We start from the raw sequence: 19,686 nt of genomic DNA on the forward strand, positions 1-19,686 counted from the left end.
AAACGAAAAGCTAGGACACAGTAAACAAATATAAAATAAATATAATAACTTATTAATGGTTCAGACACAATAGTCAATATCAAATCACATAAAGAGGCAGACTATGATGGCTTCAGCAAGTGGCCAAAACAAAGAACCAAGAAACTTCCCGAAGAAAGAGAATTTCTTGAAATTACCGGAGGTAGAATTCAAAAGATTAATATACAGAGCTCTTCAAGAGATCAGGAAGGTGATCTGGCAAAATGCAGACCAAGAGAAGGAACACAAAGACAAAGCAACAGAGGAACTTACGAAGGCTATACAAGAGCATAATGACAAGTTCAACAGGATGTAAGAACCCACAGGAACAGCGCAAACAGAAATCCAAAGGATTAACAACATAATTTCAGAATTATACAACTCAATAGAAAATCACAGGAGCAGAACTGAAGCAATGGAAAACAGAATTAGTTAGTGAAGACACAAAACTTGACACCAACTTATTTGAGGAAAAATCAGATAAAAGTATTTAAAAAATGAACAAATCCTAAGAATTATGTGGGACTCTATCAAGAGGAATAACCTACGAATGATTGGAGTACCAGGACAGGAAGAGCTAACACAAAATACAGAGAGAATTGTTGAAGATTTGTTGGCAGTAAATTTCCCTGATATCGTGAAAGATGAGAAGACACCTATCTAAGAAGTTCATCGAATCCCATACAGGGCAGATCCCAAAAGAAAGTCACCAAGACATATTACAATCAAACTTGCCAAAGCCAAATATAAAAAGAGAATTTTAAGAGCAGCTAGGGATAAACAAAAAGTCATCTACAAAGGACAGTCAATAAGACTAAGCTCAGAGTACTCAGCAGAAACCATGCAAGCAAGAAGGCAATGGGATGACGTATATAAAGACTTGAAGGAAAAAAATTGCCAGCCAAGAATTATATATCAGCAAAACTGTCTCTCAAATATGAAGGCAAAATTAGGGCATTTCCAGACAAACAGAAGCTAAGGGAATTTGTTAAAACCGAACCAAAATTACAAGGAATATTAAAAGGAGTCCTGTGGCTACAGAACTGACAATATCAGACAACAACCCAAGACTAGAACACAAGACAGAGCAACCAGATATCAACCCAGACAGGGAAGTCACAAGAATAAATCAAAGCTAAAACACTGAAAATAGGGAAACAGAGATGTCAATATGTAAAAGACGACAACATTAAACCAAAAAAGAGGAGCTAAATAATGCAGTCATAGAAGTTTCATATGGCGAGGAAGTCAAGGCAACATCAGGGCATAAAAGATTGGTTTAAACTTAGAAAAACAGAGGTAAATTTTAAGGTAACCACAGAGGAAACTAGCAATCCTACACATCAAAGCAAAAAACGAGAAAAACATAAAGACTCAGCAAATACAAAATCAACAACGATGAAAACACATAAAAACGACTCAGCGTGGAAAATTAAATGGAACAAACTGTCAACGACAACAACAACAAAAAAAATGACAGCACTAAACTCATACCTATCAATAATTATGCTGAATGTAAATGGACTAAATGCACAAACAGACAGAGAGTGGCAGAAGAGATAAAATAGACTTTAAATCAAAATCTGTTGCAAGGGATAAAGAAAGACATTACATAATAATAAAAGGGTCAATTCAACAGGAAGACATAATAATTATAAATATATATGCATCTAACAGCAATGCACCAGAACACATGAAACAAATTCTAACAAATATAAAAGGAGAAATATGCAACTTCACAATAATACTAAGAGACTTCAACACACCAGTGTCAATTATAGACTGAACATCTAAAAAGAAAATCACTAAAGACATTTAAGGACTTTTAAAAAAAAAAAGCCAACTGGACATGACTGACATATATAGAACACTCCACTCAGCATCAGAACAATACATTATTCTCCAGTGCACATGGATCATTTTTCAGAATGGACCATATGCTAAGACACAAAACAAGTCTCAACAAATTTAAAAAACACTGAAATCATACAAAGAATATTTTCAGACTGTAACACTATGAAACTAGAAAACAACAGGATGAATAAAGGAAAAAATATAATTACATAAACAAAAAAACAAAAACAAATAATACACTACTAAAAAAATATTGAGTAAAACAAGAAATCAAACGTGAAATTAAAACATTCCTAGAATCAAATGAAAATGAAAACACAATATATCAAGCTCTTCGGGGCACTGCAAAAACAGTACTCAGAGGGAAATTTACAGCAATAAGTACCTATGTTAAAAAAGAAGAAAGATCCAAAATCACTAACTTAAACCAAAAATTTGAATAATGAGAAAAGGAAGAACAAAAGATGCCAAAACCAACAAGAAAAAAATAAATAAAAATCATGACAGAAATAAATGCCTACTATACGGCCATGATCTGCAAAATGGCCTATTACCAGTACAATGACAGACATGTAGACCAACGGTACAGAATCTAGAACCCAGACGCAAATCCATCCACCTATGGTCAGCTGATTTTGACAAAGGATCAAAGTCCATTACATGGGGAAGACAGTTTTTTTGACAACTGGTGCCAACAAAACTGGATGTCTATTTGTAAAAAAATGAAAACAGGGCCTATACCTCACACCATACACTAAAACTAACTCAAAATGGATGAAAAGACCTAAATAGAAAACCAAAAACAATTTAGATCATGGAAGAAAAAATAGAGACAAAGCTAGGGGCTCTGATATGTGACATAAATAAATTACAAATGATAACTAACAATGTACAAATGCCAGAAGATAAACTAGATACTGAGAAAAGAGCACCTAAAAATTAAACACTTATACTCATCAAAAGACTTGAACGGAAGAGTTAAAAGACTGGGAATAAAATTTTGGGTTATGATATATCCAACAAGGGTCTAATCTCTAAAATCTAAAGACTACTTCAACATCTCAGTACGAAAAGATAAATAATCCAATTAAAAAATGGGCAAAAGGTATGAACGGACACTTCACCAAAGAAGACCTTCAGGTAGCTAACATTCACAAGAGGAAATGCTTGCAATATCAGCAATTAGAGAAATGAAAATCAAAACTACAATGAGATACCATGTCACCCCAACACTGCTGGCACTAATAAAAAAACTAGAAAATAACAAATGTTGGAGGGGTTGTGGGTAGACTGGAACTCCTACGCACCACTGGTGAGAATGTAAAATGGTGTGAACACTATGGAAAACCATATGGCACCTTCTTAAAAAGCTAGAAATAGAAATAACGTACGATCCAGCAATCCCACTCTTAGAGAAGTTACAGCCGTCACACAAATAGACATATGAACATCCATGTTCATTGCATCATTATTCACAACAGTAAAAAGATGGAAACAAACTATGTGCCCATGAACAGATGAATGGATAAACAAATTATGGTACATCCATACAAAGAAACACTACACAACAATAAATAATGATGATGAATCTGCAAAACATCTCACAACATGGATGAATCTGGAGGACATTATGCTGAGTGAAATAAGTCAATCACAAAAGGACAAATACTGCATGTGACTATTATTATAAAAATCCAAGAAAAGGTTTATGCCCAGAAAAAAAAAAAAAATCTTTGATGGTTACAAGGGAGGGGAAGAGAACTCACTAACTAAATAGTAGACAAGTGGTAAATTTGGTGAAGGGAAAGACAAAACACAATATAGGGGCAGTCAGCAAAACTTCACCAAGGCAAAGCTTCCTAGACACATTCAAACACCTTGACAGACCAAGTTCCTGGTGCTGAGGAATTCAAAAGACCAGTATTTAGGTTCCTCAAAAAGACCGGAGAAGCTACAGGAAAAAAAAAAAAAAAACCTAGAAGAGAACGATACAAGAATAAAATGAAAAACTGATAAACAAATGGAAACCATACAAAAACAACTAGAAATTTAGAAGCTTAACAATAAAATTTCAAAAATAGACAACTCCATGGAAGACAAGAGAAGTAAATTTTAATCAGTGGAAGAATCAGTAAAATAGAGGTCAAATTCTTCAACATTAATTTGTTTGAGAAAAAAGGCTGAAGAAAATGAAGAAAGCTTAAGGGGTATGTGGGACGCCATCAAAAGAATATTAAGAATGCCAAAGGGGAAGAGAGAAAAAAAAATGTACAGAGAATTTTTAAAAATATAATGGCAGAAAATTTCCCAAATATAATGAAAGATGATGAGAAGATTCCATCCAAGAGGCTCAATGAATCCCATACAGGAAAGACCCCAAAAGAAATTCACTAAGACATTATCATAATCAAACTTTCCAGAACCAAAGACAAAGAAAGAATCTTGAGCGCAGCTTGTGAAAGGCGAAATATCACTTACAAAAAGGCCTCAATAAGACTAAGTGATTTCTTTTCGGAAACCATGCAGACAAGAAGGCAATGGGATGACATATTCAAAGCACTGGAAGAACAGAACTGCCAAGAAGAATCATATATCCAACAAAAGTGTCTTTTCGATGTAAGGGCAAAATTAGGATATTCAAAGACATGCAGAAGTTAACATGAATTTATAACAACCAGACCAGCCCTTCAAGAAATATTAAAGACAGTCCTTCATATAGAAAACCAGCGACATCAGACAACAACCTGAGATAAAAACACATGACAGCATCACCCAGGTATGAAGCTAAAGAAAAACTTAATGAAAGCAAAATAAAGATACAAAACCGATCACAGGGAAACACAGATATTAAGTTGTAAATGACAGCAACTTTGAAAAAAGGGGAAACGAAAGCTGCACTTATACAACTTCCATGTGGAGAGCAAGTAAAGCAAGCAGACTGAAAGATATAACAGAATGTTTTAAAAAATAGGATAATAAATAGAAACTTCGGTGTAACTACAAAGAATATAAATCTACTCATGAAAGTAAAAGAAGAAAAACCAAGAGGTTCACTGAACACAAAAACAAAAAATCCATATACAAAAAGAAGTCAGAACAGGAAGAAGAAAAAGTTGTTAACACCGCAAAAAAAAAAGTGTAAGAAAATGTCAGCAGTAATTCTTACTTACTGATAATCACACTGAATGTAAGTGGATTAAATGTACCAGTCAAGAGGCAGAGAATGGCTGAATAGAAGAAAAAAAAACAAAAAACTTGACCCATCAAGATACTGTCTACAAGAGGCACACCTTAGACACAAAGCCATAAACAGGTTAAAAATCAAAGGATGAAAAAATATATACCTAGCAAACAGTGACCAAAACAGAGCAAGAGTAGCAGTATTAATAAAGGACAAAGTAGACTTTAAGTTAAAACATCGTAAGAGACAAAGGATAAAACCCACTGCCGTTGAGCTGATTCCAACCCATAGCAACCCTACAGGACAGAGTATAACTGCCCCACAGAGTTTCCAAGGAGCACCTGGCAGGTTCGAACTGCTGACCTCTTGGTTGGCAGCCGTAGCACTTAATCACTATGCCACCATCATTCTATAATTAAAGGGTGAAATTACAAAGAAGAAATAACAATCACAAATATTTATGCACCTAATGCCAGAGTTTTAAAACATATAAAACAAACTGTAACTGGATTGAAGAGAGAACTAGATCTACAATAATAGAAGATTTTTACATACCACTTTCAACAATGGAAAGAACTAGAAAGAAAATCAATAAAGATGGGGAAGATCTGAATAATGCTATTAACAAACTTGACTTCACAGACATATATAGAACACACCACTCAACAAGCAACAAAATACACCTTCTTCTCCAACACACATGAACCATTCTCCAGAACAGACCATAAATTAGGTCACAAAGCAAGCATCAATAAATTTTGAATGACTGAAATTATACAAATCACAGAAGTGACCATGATAAAATGAGACTAGAAATTGGTAACAGAAAAAAACAAATAACACATTACTAAAAAACTATTGCACCTTAGAAGAAAACAAAAGTGAAATTAAAAAATATTTACAATCCAAAGAGAATAAAAACACAACATACCAAAATCTTTGGGACACTGAAGAAGCAGTGCTCAAAGGGAAATTTATACCAATAAATAGCATACATTAAAGAAGAAAGTCCAAAATCAGTAACTTAAACCCAACAACATGAACAAATACAAAAAGAAAAAGAAGGCCAAAGCAACCAAAAAAAGGAAAAAATAAAGAATAGAGCATAAATAAATGAAATAGAAAACAAAAAAAATTATGAAGAATCAACAAAACTAGAAGTTGGTTTTTTGATATGATCAATAAAATTAACAAAACATTGGCCAAACTGATAAAGGAAAAAAAGTGAGAAAATACAAATAATCAAAATAAGACATTAAATTGGAGACATTACAGCAGATCCAATGGAGATAAAGAGGATCATAACAGAATACTATAAAAATTATATTTCAAAATACTTGAAAACAGAAGAAATGGAAAAATTTTTAGAAACACACTACCTACCTAAACTAACACAAATCATGGTAGAAAATCTAAGCACACCCGTAACAGAAAAGACTGAAGATGTCTTAAAAAGGAGGGAAAAAAAATGCCAACAAAAAAAACTCAGGAACAAGATGGCTTCACTGGGTAATTTTATCACACATTCAAAGAAGTGTTGACACGAATTTTACTCAAACTCTTACAAAACACAGAATAGGAAAGAATATTCCCTAATTTCTTCTATGAAGCCAACATCACCCTGATACCAAAGCCAGGTAAACACTTCACCAAAAAAAAAAAAAAAAAAATCACAGACCAACACCCCTCATGAATAAATATAGGTGCAAAAATCTCAACAAAATTCCAGCAAACAGAATTCAACAACACATTAAATAAATCCTACATCATTATCAGGTGGGATTCATATTAGAAATGCAAAGGTGGTTCAGCATTAAAAAACCTTCACTGTAATTCACCACATAACTAAAAAAAAAAAAATCACATGATCATCTGAACTAATGCAGAAAGGCATCTGATAAAATACGATGGCCTTTCCTGATAAACAATCTCAGCAAAATAAAAACAGAAGGAAAATTCCTCAACATAACTAAGGCCACAAATGCAAAACCAAGAGCCAATATTATTCTCAATGGTGAAAGACTGACAGCATTCCCCTTGAGAACAGGAACGAAACAACGATGTCCATTTTCAACACTCTTATTCATCACTGTTCTGAAAGTCCTAGCCAGAACAATAAGGCAAGAAAGGGAAATAATGGGTATCCCACCACTCCCCTGTCAGTTTCTCTTACTGTGATCCTGGAAGCTATGCCACTGGTATTTCAGATATCAGCAGGGTCACCCGTGGTAGACAGGATTCAGCAGAGTTTCCAGACTAAGGCAAACTAGGAAGAAGGAATTGGTAATCTACTTTTCAAAAAAACTGACCAGTGAAAACCTTACGAATGGCAGCGGAACATTTTCTGGTATGTTTTTGTTGTTGTTAGGTGCTGTCAAGTCGGTTCCAACTTAGCAACCCTACGCACAACAGGACAAAACACTGCCCAGTCCTGCACCATCCTCACAACTGTTGCTATACTTGAGCCCATTGTGGCAGCCACAGTGTCAATCCATCTCTTTGAGGGTCTTCCTCTTTTTCGCTGACCCTCTACCAAGTACAATGTCCTTTTTCAGGGACTGATTCCTCCTGACAACATCTCCAAAGTATGTGAGATGTAGTCTCATCATCCTTGCTTCTAATGAGCATTCTGGTTGTACTTCTTCAAAGACAGATTTGTTTGTTCTTTTGGCAGTCCATGGTATATTCAATATTCTTCCCCAACACCACAATTTAAAGGCGTCAATTCTTCGGTCTTCCTTATTCACTGTTCTGCTTTCACATGCGTATGAGGCAACTGAAAACACCATGGCTTGGGTCAGGTGCACTTTAGTCCTCAAAGTAACATCCTTGGTTTTCAACACCTTTAATGAGGTATTTTGCAGCAGATTTGCCCAATGCAATGTGTCTTTTGATTTCTTGACTGCTGTTTCCATGGGTGTTGATTGTGGATCCAAGTGAAATGAAATCCTTGATAACCTCTCAATCTTTTCTGTTTATCATGATGCTGCTTATTGGTCAGTATTTTCTGATGTAGTGTGGAAAATGAGCCCCGAAGGATGGAAGACACTCAAAATATGACTGTGCAAGAGCTGCCTTGTCAAAATACAGTCAACCTTAGCGATGTGGATGGAATAAAGCTTTTGGGACCTTCATTTCCTGAGGTGGCATGACTCAGCATAATGAAATCAAAAAATCCTCAGAACTGGACCAATAAGCAACATCATGATAAATGGGGAAAATACTGAAGTTGTCCAGGATTTTATTTTACTGGATCCACAACCAATGCTCATGGAAGCAGCAGGCAAGAAATCAAACAATGTATTGCATTTGGAAAACCTGCTGCAAAAGACCTCTTTAAAATATTAAAAAGCAAAGATGTCACTTTGAGGACTAACGTGCACCCAACCCAAGCCATGGTATTTTCAATCACCTCGTATGCATGCAAAAGCTGGACAGTGAATAAGGAAGACCGAAGAATTGACACCTTTGAATTGTGGTGTTCACAAAGAATACTGAATATACCATGGACCACCAGAAGAATGAAAAAATCTGCCTTGGAAGAAGCACAGCCAGAATGTGCCTTAGAAGTGAGGACGAAGAGACTTCGTCTTATGTACTTTAGACATGTTATCAGGAAGGACCAATCCCCGGACAAGGACATCATGTTTAGCAAAGCAGAGGTTCAGCGAAAAACAAGACCCTCAACAAGATGAAGTGACACAGTGGCTGCAACGACGGAGTCAAACATAGCAACAATTTTGAGGATGGCATAGGACCAGGCAGTGTTTCATTTTGCTCTACATGGGGTCACTATGAGTCGAAGCTGACTCCATGACACTTAACAACAACATCAACAAATGTGAAAGGAAGAAATAAAACTATCTCTATTCATAGAAAATCCCAGAGAATCCATAAGAAAGCTACTGGATCTAAGGATTCGGCAATGTGGTAGGGTACAATATCAATACACAAAAATCAGCTCTGTTTCTTTACACTACCAAGGAGTTATTCCAAAAAGGAAATCAAGAAAACAATACCATTTACAATAGCCCCCAAAAGGATAAAATATCTAAGAATAATCCTAACCAAGGATGTAAAATGGAAGAACATTCCACGCTCACGGATCGGAAGACTTAACATTATAAAAATGTCAATACTACCCAAAGTGATCTATTGATATAATACAGTCTCATCCAAATTCAACAACATTCTTTACTGACATGAAAAAACTAACCACCAACTTTCTATGGAAAAGAAAGAGACCCCAAATAACCAAAGTAATATTGAAGAAGAACAAAGAAGGAAGCCTCATACTTCCCAATCTCAAAACATACTATACAGCCACAGTAATCAAAACAGCCTCATACTCGTTCAGTGACAAATATGTAGACCGAAGGAACAGAATTCAGAACTCAGAAGTAAACTCATCCATCTACAGGCAGCTATTTTCAATAAGGCATCAAACTCCATACAATGGGGAAGAAAACGGTCTATTTAACAAATACTGCTGACGAAACTGAATATTCATTTGCAGAAATATGAAACATGATCCACACATCACAACGTACACAAAAAGTTAACTCAAAATTGATGAAGACCTTAAACGTTAAAGCTAAAATCATCAGGTTCCTGGAAGATAACACAGGGACAAAGCTACGGGATCTAATTATTTTCAGAAATAGATTATCAGACAAAACTACAAATGCACAAATAACAGATGACAAATCAGATAATTGGGACCTCCAAAAACTAAATACTTATGTTCATGCAAAGACTTTTCAAAAGAGTAAGAAGAGAACTAACAGACTGGGAAAAGAAATCTTGGAGAATGACATATCTGATAAGGGTCTAATTAATCTCCAAAATATAGAGAAAACTTCAAGAATTCAACAATAAAAACACAAACGACCCAATTAAAAAATGGGCAAATGACATGAACAGACACTTCACCAAAGAGGACATTCAGGTGGCCAACAAACACTTGAAAAGATACCCGCTATCATTAGCCATTACTCAATAACAAAAACCAAAAAAACCCTTGCCATGGAGTCAATTCCAACTTGTAGCAACCCTACAGGACAGATTTGAACTGCCCCCCAGAGTTTCCAAGGAGTGACTGGTGGACTCAAACTGCTGACCTTTTGGTTAGCAGCCAAGCTCTTTAACCACTGTGCCACCAGGGCTCCAATGCAAATCAAAACTACAATGAGATACCATCTCATCCCTGCAAAAATGGCAGTGATTTAAAAAAAAAAAAACAGAAAAAAACAAAAGCTGGCGCGGTTGTGGGGAGACTGGAACCCTTATCCACTGCTGGTGGGATTGCAAAATGGTGAAAATGGTGTAACCACTATGGAAAACAGTATGGTGCTTCCTCAAAAAGTTGAAATAGAAATACCTTATGATCCAGCAATTCCCACTCCTATGTATATACCCTTGAGATCTAACAGCAGTGACATGAATAGACATATGCACATCTATGTTCATTGCAGAATTATTCACAGTTGCAATAAGATGGAAACGTTAGTGCCCATCAACAGATGAATGGATAAATAAAATGTGGCACATACAATGGAATACTACACAGCTATAAACAATAACAATGGAATCTCAAAATATATAATAATGTGCAAGTATTGGGAGAACATTATGTTGAGTGAAATAAGTCAATCAAAAAGGACAAATATTAATGATCACGGTTTTATAAGAAGACAAGAATAGGTATATACACAGAAATCAACATCCATTGGTGCTTAAAAGGGATGGGGGGGGCATCACTCTCTACATAGTAGATACTTGCTATTTTTGGTGATAGGAAAGGCAGTACCAAATGTGGGTGAAGTGTGCACAACTTAACCAAGGTAAATGATGATAATAAGAAACACACAAGAACAAGTGGCATTTTTTGGAAAATACTGTAACATATACAAACTAGCAACTACAGGAAAAACAACCAAAAGATAAGTCTGTGGTTACATAGATAAATAAAAAATACGCGTGCATATATTTATATAGAAAGGTACGTGTGCACATATAGGCATATTTGTAGGCATATGTATAGACATGTATGTGTGTGTTGCCTATATATTCATATATAAAATAAAGCACTTAGGAGGTACAGTTACAGATACTTCCTAGACATAACCAAATACCTCATGGGATTGGTCTAATGGATTTGAAGGCTTAGGACCACAGTCTCCTAGGACAACTAGATCAACTGACAAAACATAGTTTATAAGCATTATGCTCTACATCCTAGTTTGGTGAGTAGCCTCTGGGGCCTTAAAAGGTTGCAAGCAGCAATCTGGGATATAACAATTGGTCTCTACTCATCCGAAGCAAGAAGGAAAGAAGGAAGCCAAAGACTCAAAGAAGCAGCTCATCTACAGGACTAACAGCCTACACAAACCACAGCCTCATGTATCCTGAGACCAGAAGAACTAGATGGTGTCCGGCTACCACTACTGACCATTCTGACCAGGGATACAATAGATGGTCCAGGTAGAATGGGAAAAAATGTACAACTCAAATTCTTAAAAAAGGCCAGGCTTAATGGATGGGTAGAGACAAGAGGAACCCTGGAGACTATCTCCTTGAGATGCCCTTTAAACTCTGTACTAAAACCACACCCAGAAGTCACCTTTCAGCTAAATAACGGACTGGCTCATAAACAATATCCATGAGCACTATGTTCCTTTAAAAAATCACCTGTATGAGACCAGTCAATATTTACCCTAAAGCAAAGATGAGAAGGTAAGGGCAAGGGGCTCCAGGGAAGCCAGATTAATGGAAATGGAACAACCAGAACAGAAATAATGAAAATGTGAACACAATAAATTATTACAATAAAAACACAATAAAATATTACAATAAGCAAACAAAAAAAAGGAAAGAAAGACATTAAGCCAACAACAACAAAAAAAAAAAAACTCAGTTACTAAACATACTGCTAAACTCAATTCAGTTTCTCTTTTTAAAGGTTTTCTGGGTGGGAAAAAACCTATCTGTTAACCAGCAGTTAAAATGAAGGAAAAGCAAATTCCAACTCATAATTTTTACCAATGTGGCCCTCATAAATACAGAAATGAGTCAAAAGGATGTATAAATTGTGAACAAATTTATGTGGGAATTCAGAATATATATTCAGTAGCATACACTAAAATCTGTCCCTTCTTCATTCTGAATGCATTTGGATACCTTAATATGGAGTTTACAGGAAAATATCAGCAACTGACCAATAAGATTATACTTAAAATTTGCTCTTTCCCTACCATTCATATTAAAAATAGTAACAGTAACAAGAACACACAATGATTGGGTTTTGCCAACAGAGACAGAGACTAGCAGGTCAGAGCATTTTGTTTAAGTTCTAGAGGAAATTCAGACAAGCCTGGACTGAAAATCACTGACAGACACAAATGCTCAGAGAAGGAGTCCGTGGTAAAGGGTGCCTACAGTATGCAGGGGGGGTAAATAACATGCTATCATTCATTGTCCTTTAATTTAAAATCTATTGGGGAAAAAAAATAATACCCAGAAAAAGAAAATTTAGCTTGCTCTAAATATATAAATATTACGGGGGCCCTTAATAAAAAGAGGAGTCCCAGTGGTACAGTGGTTAAGCACTGAGCTGCTAACCGAAAGGTGTGCGGTTCAAACCCATCAGTCATTCTGCGGGATAAAGAGGTGGCAGTCTGCTTCTGTAAAGATTATGGCCTTGGAAACCCTATGGTGTGGTTCTACTCTGTCCTATACTGTTGTCTGAGTCAGAATCGACTGGAGAGCAATGGGTTTGGTTTTGGTTTCAGGGAAAAGATCTACCACCAGTCTGTCAGTCTGTCATACGGTGGTGGTTCGCACGTTCCTGTGATGCTGGAGCCTATACCACTTATATTTCAAATACCAGCAAGGTCACCCATGGTGGACATGTTTCAGTTGAGCGATGACAGACTAAGGAGAAAGGCCTGGCAATCTACTTTCAAAAATCCGTCAATGAAAATCTTACACATCACAAAAGAACACTGTCTGACTTGCTTGCTTTGAACATCAAAAGGGATCAAACCCTGGACAAGGACATCATGTTTGGTGAAAGAGAGCGCCAGTGAGGGTGAAGGAGACCCTCAGTGAGACAGAACAGCACAATATCCACAAAGGACTCAAACATGCTGGTGACCGTGAGGGTAACACAGGACCCGGCAAGGTAAGGCTGCCACGAGTTGGAGTCAACTTAACAGCAGCTATCTAAAAAAAAAAAAAAGAAAATCTAGCTATCTCTAAATAAAAAGATGGATTAATTTCAGTGGGAATTAATTTGAAGGGAGTTTGTTGGTTGTAAATCTAAAGCCCTGGCAGGACACAACAGGTACAGATGATTCAGCAGTCTGAATAAGGGGCAGAGTATTCAAATCCCTATTGTGCAAAGAGCCAGTGGGCAGCATCAACATGGGCTGAGAAATGGAAACAAGCAGAATTCATAGGTCCCAGAAAGGATGCATGCTGGTGAGCCTGAAGAGCCCCCTTCAGGTACGGTGAGGTTAAAAGATCAGAGGGGCACTGACACCAACAGGAGACAGGATTTGAGGAGTAACAAGAAACAGAGAAGAGGCATGGGTCACAGAGCACTTGAGAAAGATTACAGACAGCTGCACAAAGTGGGGAAAACAAATGAGTAAAAATAGCCAGGGGGCTGTTCTGGCACTCTAAGATGAAGGCAGTGGCATCACAATGAGGGTGCAGGAGTGTGGACTGCACTCCCTGACACTGTCAGAGGGAGTAACAGCAAAATGACCCCAGGGACTGCTGTGGCAGTTTGGCTGGCAGTGCCGGGGAGAGGCCACCAAGGGAGCGGTGTCACTAGTGTTGGTGTCACCTGATACCCTGTGCATTAACTGGTCACCCCTCCATCACCCACCTGTCAGGGTGCCAGCAGCTGGGCCACAACACCTGCCACTGGGTGGAAAGAAGGGTCTCCGCCTTGGGCAATGGGAGAAGGGAGGAACTGTGGGGCACCACGGGGGGCGGGAGGTGACGTCAGAAGTGGCAGGGGTGCACAGTGCAGCACTTGGCCCTGCATGGGGGCTGCCCTTCCCGCTGGGGGGGTTCACCTGTGGACCCTGTGCACCCTGGGAAGGGTGGGTGTGACACCATGAGTACCGCACTGGGTGACACCACCAGTCAGAACAATCCAAGATGAGGAAACAGGGGCAATTCTCAGCTGGGAGAAACTTTCCAAAGAAGGACAGGAATTGGTAAATGACAATATCTACAAGGTTTCATAAAATAAAGATTTTATAGTATAAACTGAGAAGAACACATACTTTTGTGGTTACAAGGTGGGGAGGGAGGGTGGGAGAGGGTTATTTACTGATTAGTTAGTAGATAAGAACTACTTTAGGTGAAGGGAAGGACAATACTCAATACACGGAAGGTCAGCTCAAGTGGACTGGACCAAAAGAAAAAAAAAAAAAAGTTTCTCGGATAAACAGAATGCTTCGAAGGTCAGCGGAGCAAGGGCACGGGTTTGGGGACTCTGGCTTAAGGGGACTTCGAAGTCAATTGGCAAAATAATTCTATTATGAAAACATTCTGCATCCCAATTTGAAATGAGGCGTCTGGGGTCTTAAACGCTAACAAGCGGCCATCTAAGATGCATCAATTGGTCTCAATCCACCTGGAGCAAAGGAGAATGAAGAACACCAAGGTCACACGATAACTATCAGCCCAAGAGATAGAAAGGGCCACATGAACCAGAGACTTACATCATCCTGAGACCAGAAGAACTAGATGGTGCCCGGCCACAACCGATGACTGCCCTGACAGGGAGCACAACAGAGAACCCCTGAGGGAGCAGGAGAACAGTGGGATGCAGACCTCAAATTCTCAGAAAAAGACCAGACTTAATGGTCTGACTGAGACTAGAAGAATCCTGGCGGTCAGGGTCCCCAAACCTTCTGTTGGCCCAGGACAGGAGCCATTCCCGAAGACAACTCATCAGACATAGAAGGGACTGGACAATGGGCTGGAAAGAGATGCTGACGAAGAGTGAGCTACTTGTATCAGGTGGACACTTGAGACTCTGTTGGCACCTCCTGTCTGGAGGGGAGATGGGAGGGTAGAGAGGGTTAGAAACTGGCAAAACCAACACGAAAGGAGAGACTAAAAGGAGGGAGCGGGCTTGAGTCATTAGGGGGAGAGTAAATGGGAGTATGGAGTAAGGTGTATATAAGCTTATATGTAACAGACTGACTTGATTTGTAAACTTTCACTTAAAGCAGAATAAAAATTATTTAAAAAATAAAAAAAATAAGATTTTAACAGAAAAATCAAGAGAAACAAATAACCCCTTCATCACAATGATGTGATCTATCATCCTCATAATTTCAAAATAACTTATGTTGCCACAATTGCCCACCATAAAAGTATGTGTAACGTGTGTGCAACAGCACAGTAGGTGAGCTCACCTATGAGGTCAGGTGGACCAGTTCCCAGGTTCTCCCCTCTAATTGTGACCTTTGTCCACGGGATTCCTTCATTTGGAGAGATGCCCGTCACAAGGGGAGGTTGTCGTGATCGAGACATAATGATTTTAGAATAAAATGGTGATCCAGGTATATAAGCGATCTGTTAAAATAAAAAGAAAAAAAATTAGTGTCAAATGAAATAGGCATTAACTAAAAATATAAGAATGGTAGACATTCTGTGCTCCCCCCAAAAAAAATTCTTAAACATATAACTTTGAGTTTTTTAGCTGTCACATAGCCTGTCAGTCAAGATCTACTGAACATTAAGTTTATTTAGGGCAGTGGGTTTGAGTTAGTGCTGCAAGAAATACATCAGTAGAATAAGGGAAAACTGGGTTTTTGGGTCTAGGAACTTACAATATAATGTCAGAGAGAATCTAATATCAGTATTCAGCTCCATGCCTACATCTGCTGAATCCCAAGTATATATCAGGAATTGTGATAAGCATTTTCATATACTATTCACTTAAAGTTCTACTTCCAAGTTATTTACGGAGGATATTCAGATTAATTACATTCAGAGAAGTTAAAGCACATTTGTATTTCCACAGGTGTATTGAATTTTACTTAGTATTACAGTTTTGTACCGTACTTACTATAGTAACATTGTTTTAATGTGCTCAAATCAAAGTAATGAAATTCTTACAAACCTGGAAGACAGACATGCAGGTGGAAGCATGAGTTTGCTAACTGTTCTGATGACAACAGAGCTGGTAAAAGTACAGTTTCTAGAGTTATCTGAGTATGTATTCGAGTCTGGGGGGGTCCAATTTACTAATTCTGTTCTACACCTCTATATTTTTATCTGTAAAATGGGGTTAATAGTAGAATCTGTTTCATAAATTATAAAGATTAGGTAGAATAATTACTGGACAGCAGAGTATATAGCATTAATACCTAGTAGGCAACCGATAAATAATAAATCTGTTGCCTTCGAGTTTATTCCGACTCATAGCAACCCTAAAGGACAGAGCAGAACTGCCCCAGGTAGATTCAAACTGCTTACCTTTTGGTTACCAGTCATAGCTCTTAACCACTGTGCCACCAAGGCTCCAGTGGCACAGACAGCCTCAGGACTCAGAAACACCAAGCACAACGGGGACGCTAGAAGGGTTAGGGGGAGGCTGAAAACAGTGATTAGGTATACACCTACATATCAAACTATGGAAATGCTCAGCCCTCTTCCCCTATCCTGCAACTGTAAGGCTGTCAGCAAGGTATACAGGCAGTCCGGGGTTACAAACAAGATTCGTTCTCGAGTGTCTCTGATAATTTGTAGATGAGTCGGAGTTGGTGCATACAGTTCTTACTTAGCATTACTTTAGTGCACAAAAAGGCTGAAGCCTTTCCAATAACTTAAAAACTGCACACGGAGCAAATGAAGGTGACTGTGATGAAGAGTTTGTTGAGAGTACTGGTTCATGCAATCCTTTCAAAGTGAGGGTAAATTTACATAACATTAAAGGGCAAGTAAAAGTTGCCCTTAAGTCACTGGTTTATAACCGAGGGACTGCCTGAATCAGCCCTCCTCTCCCACTTCTACCCTGTCCAGTCTTGGAAGATAACTAGAATATTATTCTTTGGAGAAGCTGAAGAGCCATCCTTACATGTAATATCCCACCCTACCCCCAATAAAGACCTGTTTCCCATCATGGCACTTAATGGTGATACCCTTTGTAGACAAACTCACAAACTGATTCAAATCAGTTGTTTACAGCCTCACTCTAAAATATGGAAGGACAGGGAAAAATATTTAAGAGGGAGACGAAAAACAATCAAAAAGATCCTGAAGGAAAAGAGATAATACAAGGAACAGAAAAAAAAAAAATCAAAAATATTGTAAACTTTGCCACCGACTGCTCTGACAGGGATCACAATAGAATGTTTTAGACAGAGTGGGAGAAAAACGTAGAACAAAATTCAAATTCACAAAAAAGACCAGACCTACTGGTCTGGCAGAGACTGAAGGAACCCCTGAGACTATGGCCCCTAGATACCCTGCTAGCTCAGAAACAAAGCCGCTCCCAAAGTTTACCTTTCAGCCAAAGATTAGGCAGGACTATAAAACAAACGGAAACACTGGCAGCACAGCGGTTAGGCAGTACGGCTGCTAACCAAAAGGCAGTTCAAATCCACCAGGAATTCCTTGGAAACTCTTTGGGGCAGTTCTACTCTGTCCTATAGGGTTGCTATGAGTTGGAATCGACTTGACGCAATGGGTTATAAAACAAACAATAACACACAAGAGGAACGAGCTTTTTAATTCAATCAAGTATAGGAGACCAAATTGGCAACACCTGCTCAAGAGCAAAGATGAGACAGCTGGAAGGGACAGGACGACTGGACGAATGGACACGGGGAACCCAGGGTGGAAGAGGAAAGGGGGAGAGTGCTGACACATTGCGAGGACTGCAACTGATGTCACAAAACAATTTCTGTATAAAATTTTGAATGAAAAACTAATTTGCACTGTAAACTTCACCTAAAACACAATAAAACTAAAAGAAAAAAAACTCTAAATTTTGATCTCAAATTAATATACTGAAAGAAAAAAAAAAAATTTAACCATAAAAGAACATGAAAAGCAATCAATCCAAGAATAAGAGCTCCTGAAATCTTCAAGAAAGGTAAAGAGTAACACAAAATAGAAAACATGGTCAATATAATGCATGGCTTTGGAGAAACAAGGTTTATACACCACTAATAATGTAGAAGGGAGTTCTGGTGGTGCAGTGGTTAAAGCACTTAGCTGCTCACCAAAAGATGTGGGCAGTTTAAACCCACCAGCCAATCTGCAGGAGAAAGATGTGGCAGCCTGCTTCTGTAAAGATTTACAGCCTTGGGAACTCCATGGGACTGTTCTACTCTGTCCTTTACAGTCCCTATGAGTCAGAATCAACTCGACAGCAACGAGCTTTTGGAATAATGTAGGGGGAGCCCTCGTGGCACAACGGTTGAAGCACTCAGCTACTAACTGATAGGTTGCCAGTTTGAACCCACCAGCAATCCCACAGGAGAAATTTGTGGCAGTCTGCCTCTGTAAAGATTTACAGCATTGGAAACCTTGTGGGCAGTTCTACTCTATTCTATAAGGTTGCTTTGATTCAGAATTGACCTGATGACAATGGAAATAATGCAGGAACAGACCACTGGTTTATCCAAAGGTTGTGATATGGCCAAAACAGACAGGTGTATGTTGGGGTGGGAGGTGTTATGGTGGAGGAATATGAGGAGGGAAACAGAGTGATAAATTTTTACATCTCGTAATGAGAGACTGAAAGCTAATGTGTAACACTGATTGTCAAGAAATGGCACATTAGACATACCTAGAAATATGGACGTAGGTGCCAGAGGAGAGAGCTAAATGAGTTTGGGGTGAAAGCCTCTGTGAGTGGGTTGGGGGAAACAGACAGGTTAGGAAAATGACTTCTGTTCATAAATTTTTATTATATGCATGCATTACTTTGATAGAAACAAACATTTATTTAAGACATACAAAATGGGAAAACAACAACAGCAAAAAGAAGGCCCAGAAGACTTCACTATTCGTCCCCTACCCACTGCCATAGAGTTGATTCCGACTCATAGTGACCCCATAGGGTTTCTGAGGCTGTAAACCTCCATGAAAGCAGACTGCTAGGTCTTTCTCCCGTGGAGCCGCTGGTGGTTTCAGTTAGCAGGCGATTGCTTTAACCACTGCATCACCAGAGCTCCTTACTGTTCATCCAGGTAATCCAAATTAGACAACACAAGCTTATCCTCTCCTTCCCTTATCACATGCCCTGAATCAAACAGTCGGAATCTGGTCCACCAAACCAAAAACCAAACTTGTTGCTGTCTAGTCGATTCCTACTGAGAGCAACCCTATCTTGTCCGCATTTCCTCTCAATTCTATTGTTGCTCTACCAGTCCAGGCTTTCATCTTCTCTCCCAAAAAACTGTAATAAACTCCTAACTGGTTATTCTGTCTCTATTATCTCTCCACTCCATTCTATCCTAAGCGAACACCAGAGTTAATTCTCCAAAATGAAGAGCTCATCAATATCATTCATGTTTTTTTAAAAATCTTTTATGACATCCAAGAGCTCAGTGGGACATAGGCACTCTCCAGTTACTACAAATTCCTTAATA

At 38.3% G+C, this 19,686-nt stretch overlaps 1 protein-coding gene across 12 annotated transcripts in view; it reads right to left on the reverse strand.

The window, feature by feature from the left end:
- EXOC2 (exocyst complex component 2) overlaps positions 1-19,686 on the reverse strand; it is a 330,347-nt gene that overhangs the window by 275,036 nt on the left and 35,625 nt on the right. For 10 of the 12 annotated variants that reach the window (XM_064279802.1, XM_064279792.1, XM_064279793.1 and 7 more), the window contains one exon: positions 15,496-15,655. In XM_064279802.1, the coding sequence (XP_064135872.1) occupies positions 15,496-15,613 (118 nt within the window). In that variant the 5' untranslated portion in view covers positions 15,614-15,655. Of the gene's footprint in view, positions 1-15,495; positions 15,656-16,561; positions 16,680-19,686 lie in introns of all 12 variants that reach the window. The other 2 variants (XM_064279801.1, XM_064279798.1) reach the window with 2 other exon arrangements.

This window comes from Loxodonta africana, chromosome 1, assembly GCF_030014295.1.
Source record: "Loxodonta africana isolate mLoxAfr1 chromosome 1, mLoxAfr1.hap2, whole genome shotgun sequence".
In the NCBI taxonomy this organism is placed as follows: domain Eukaryota; kingdom Metazoa; phylum Chordata; class Mammalia; order Proboscidea; family Elephantidae; genus Loxodonta; species Loxodonta africana.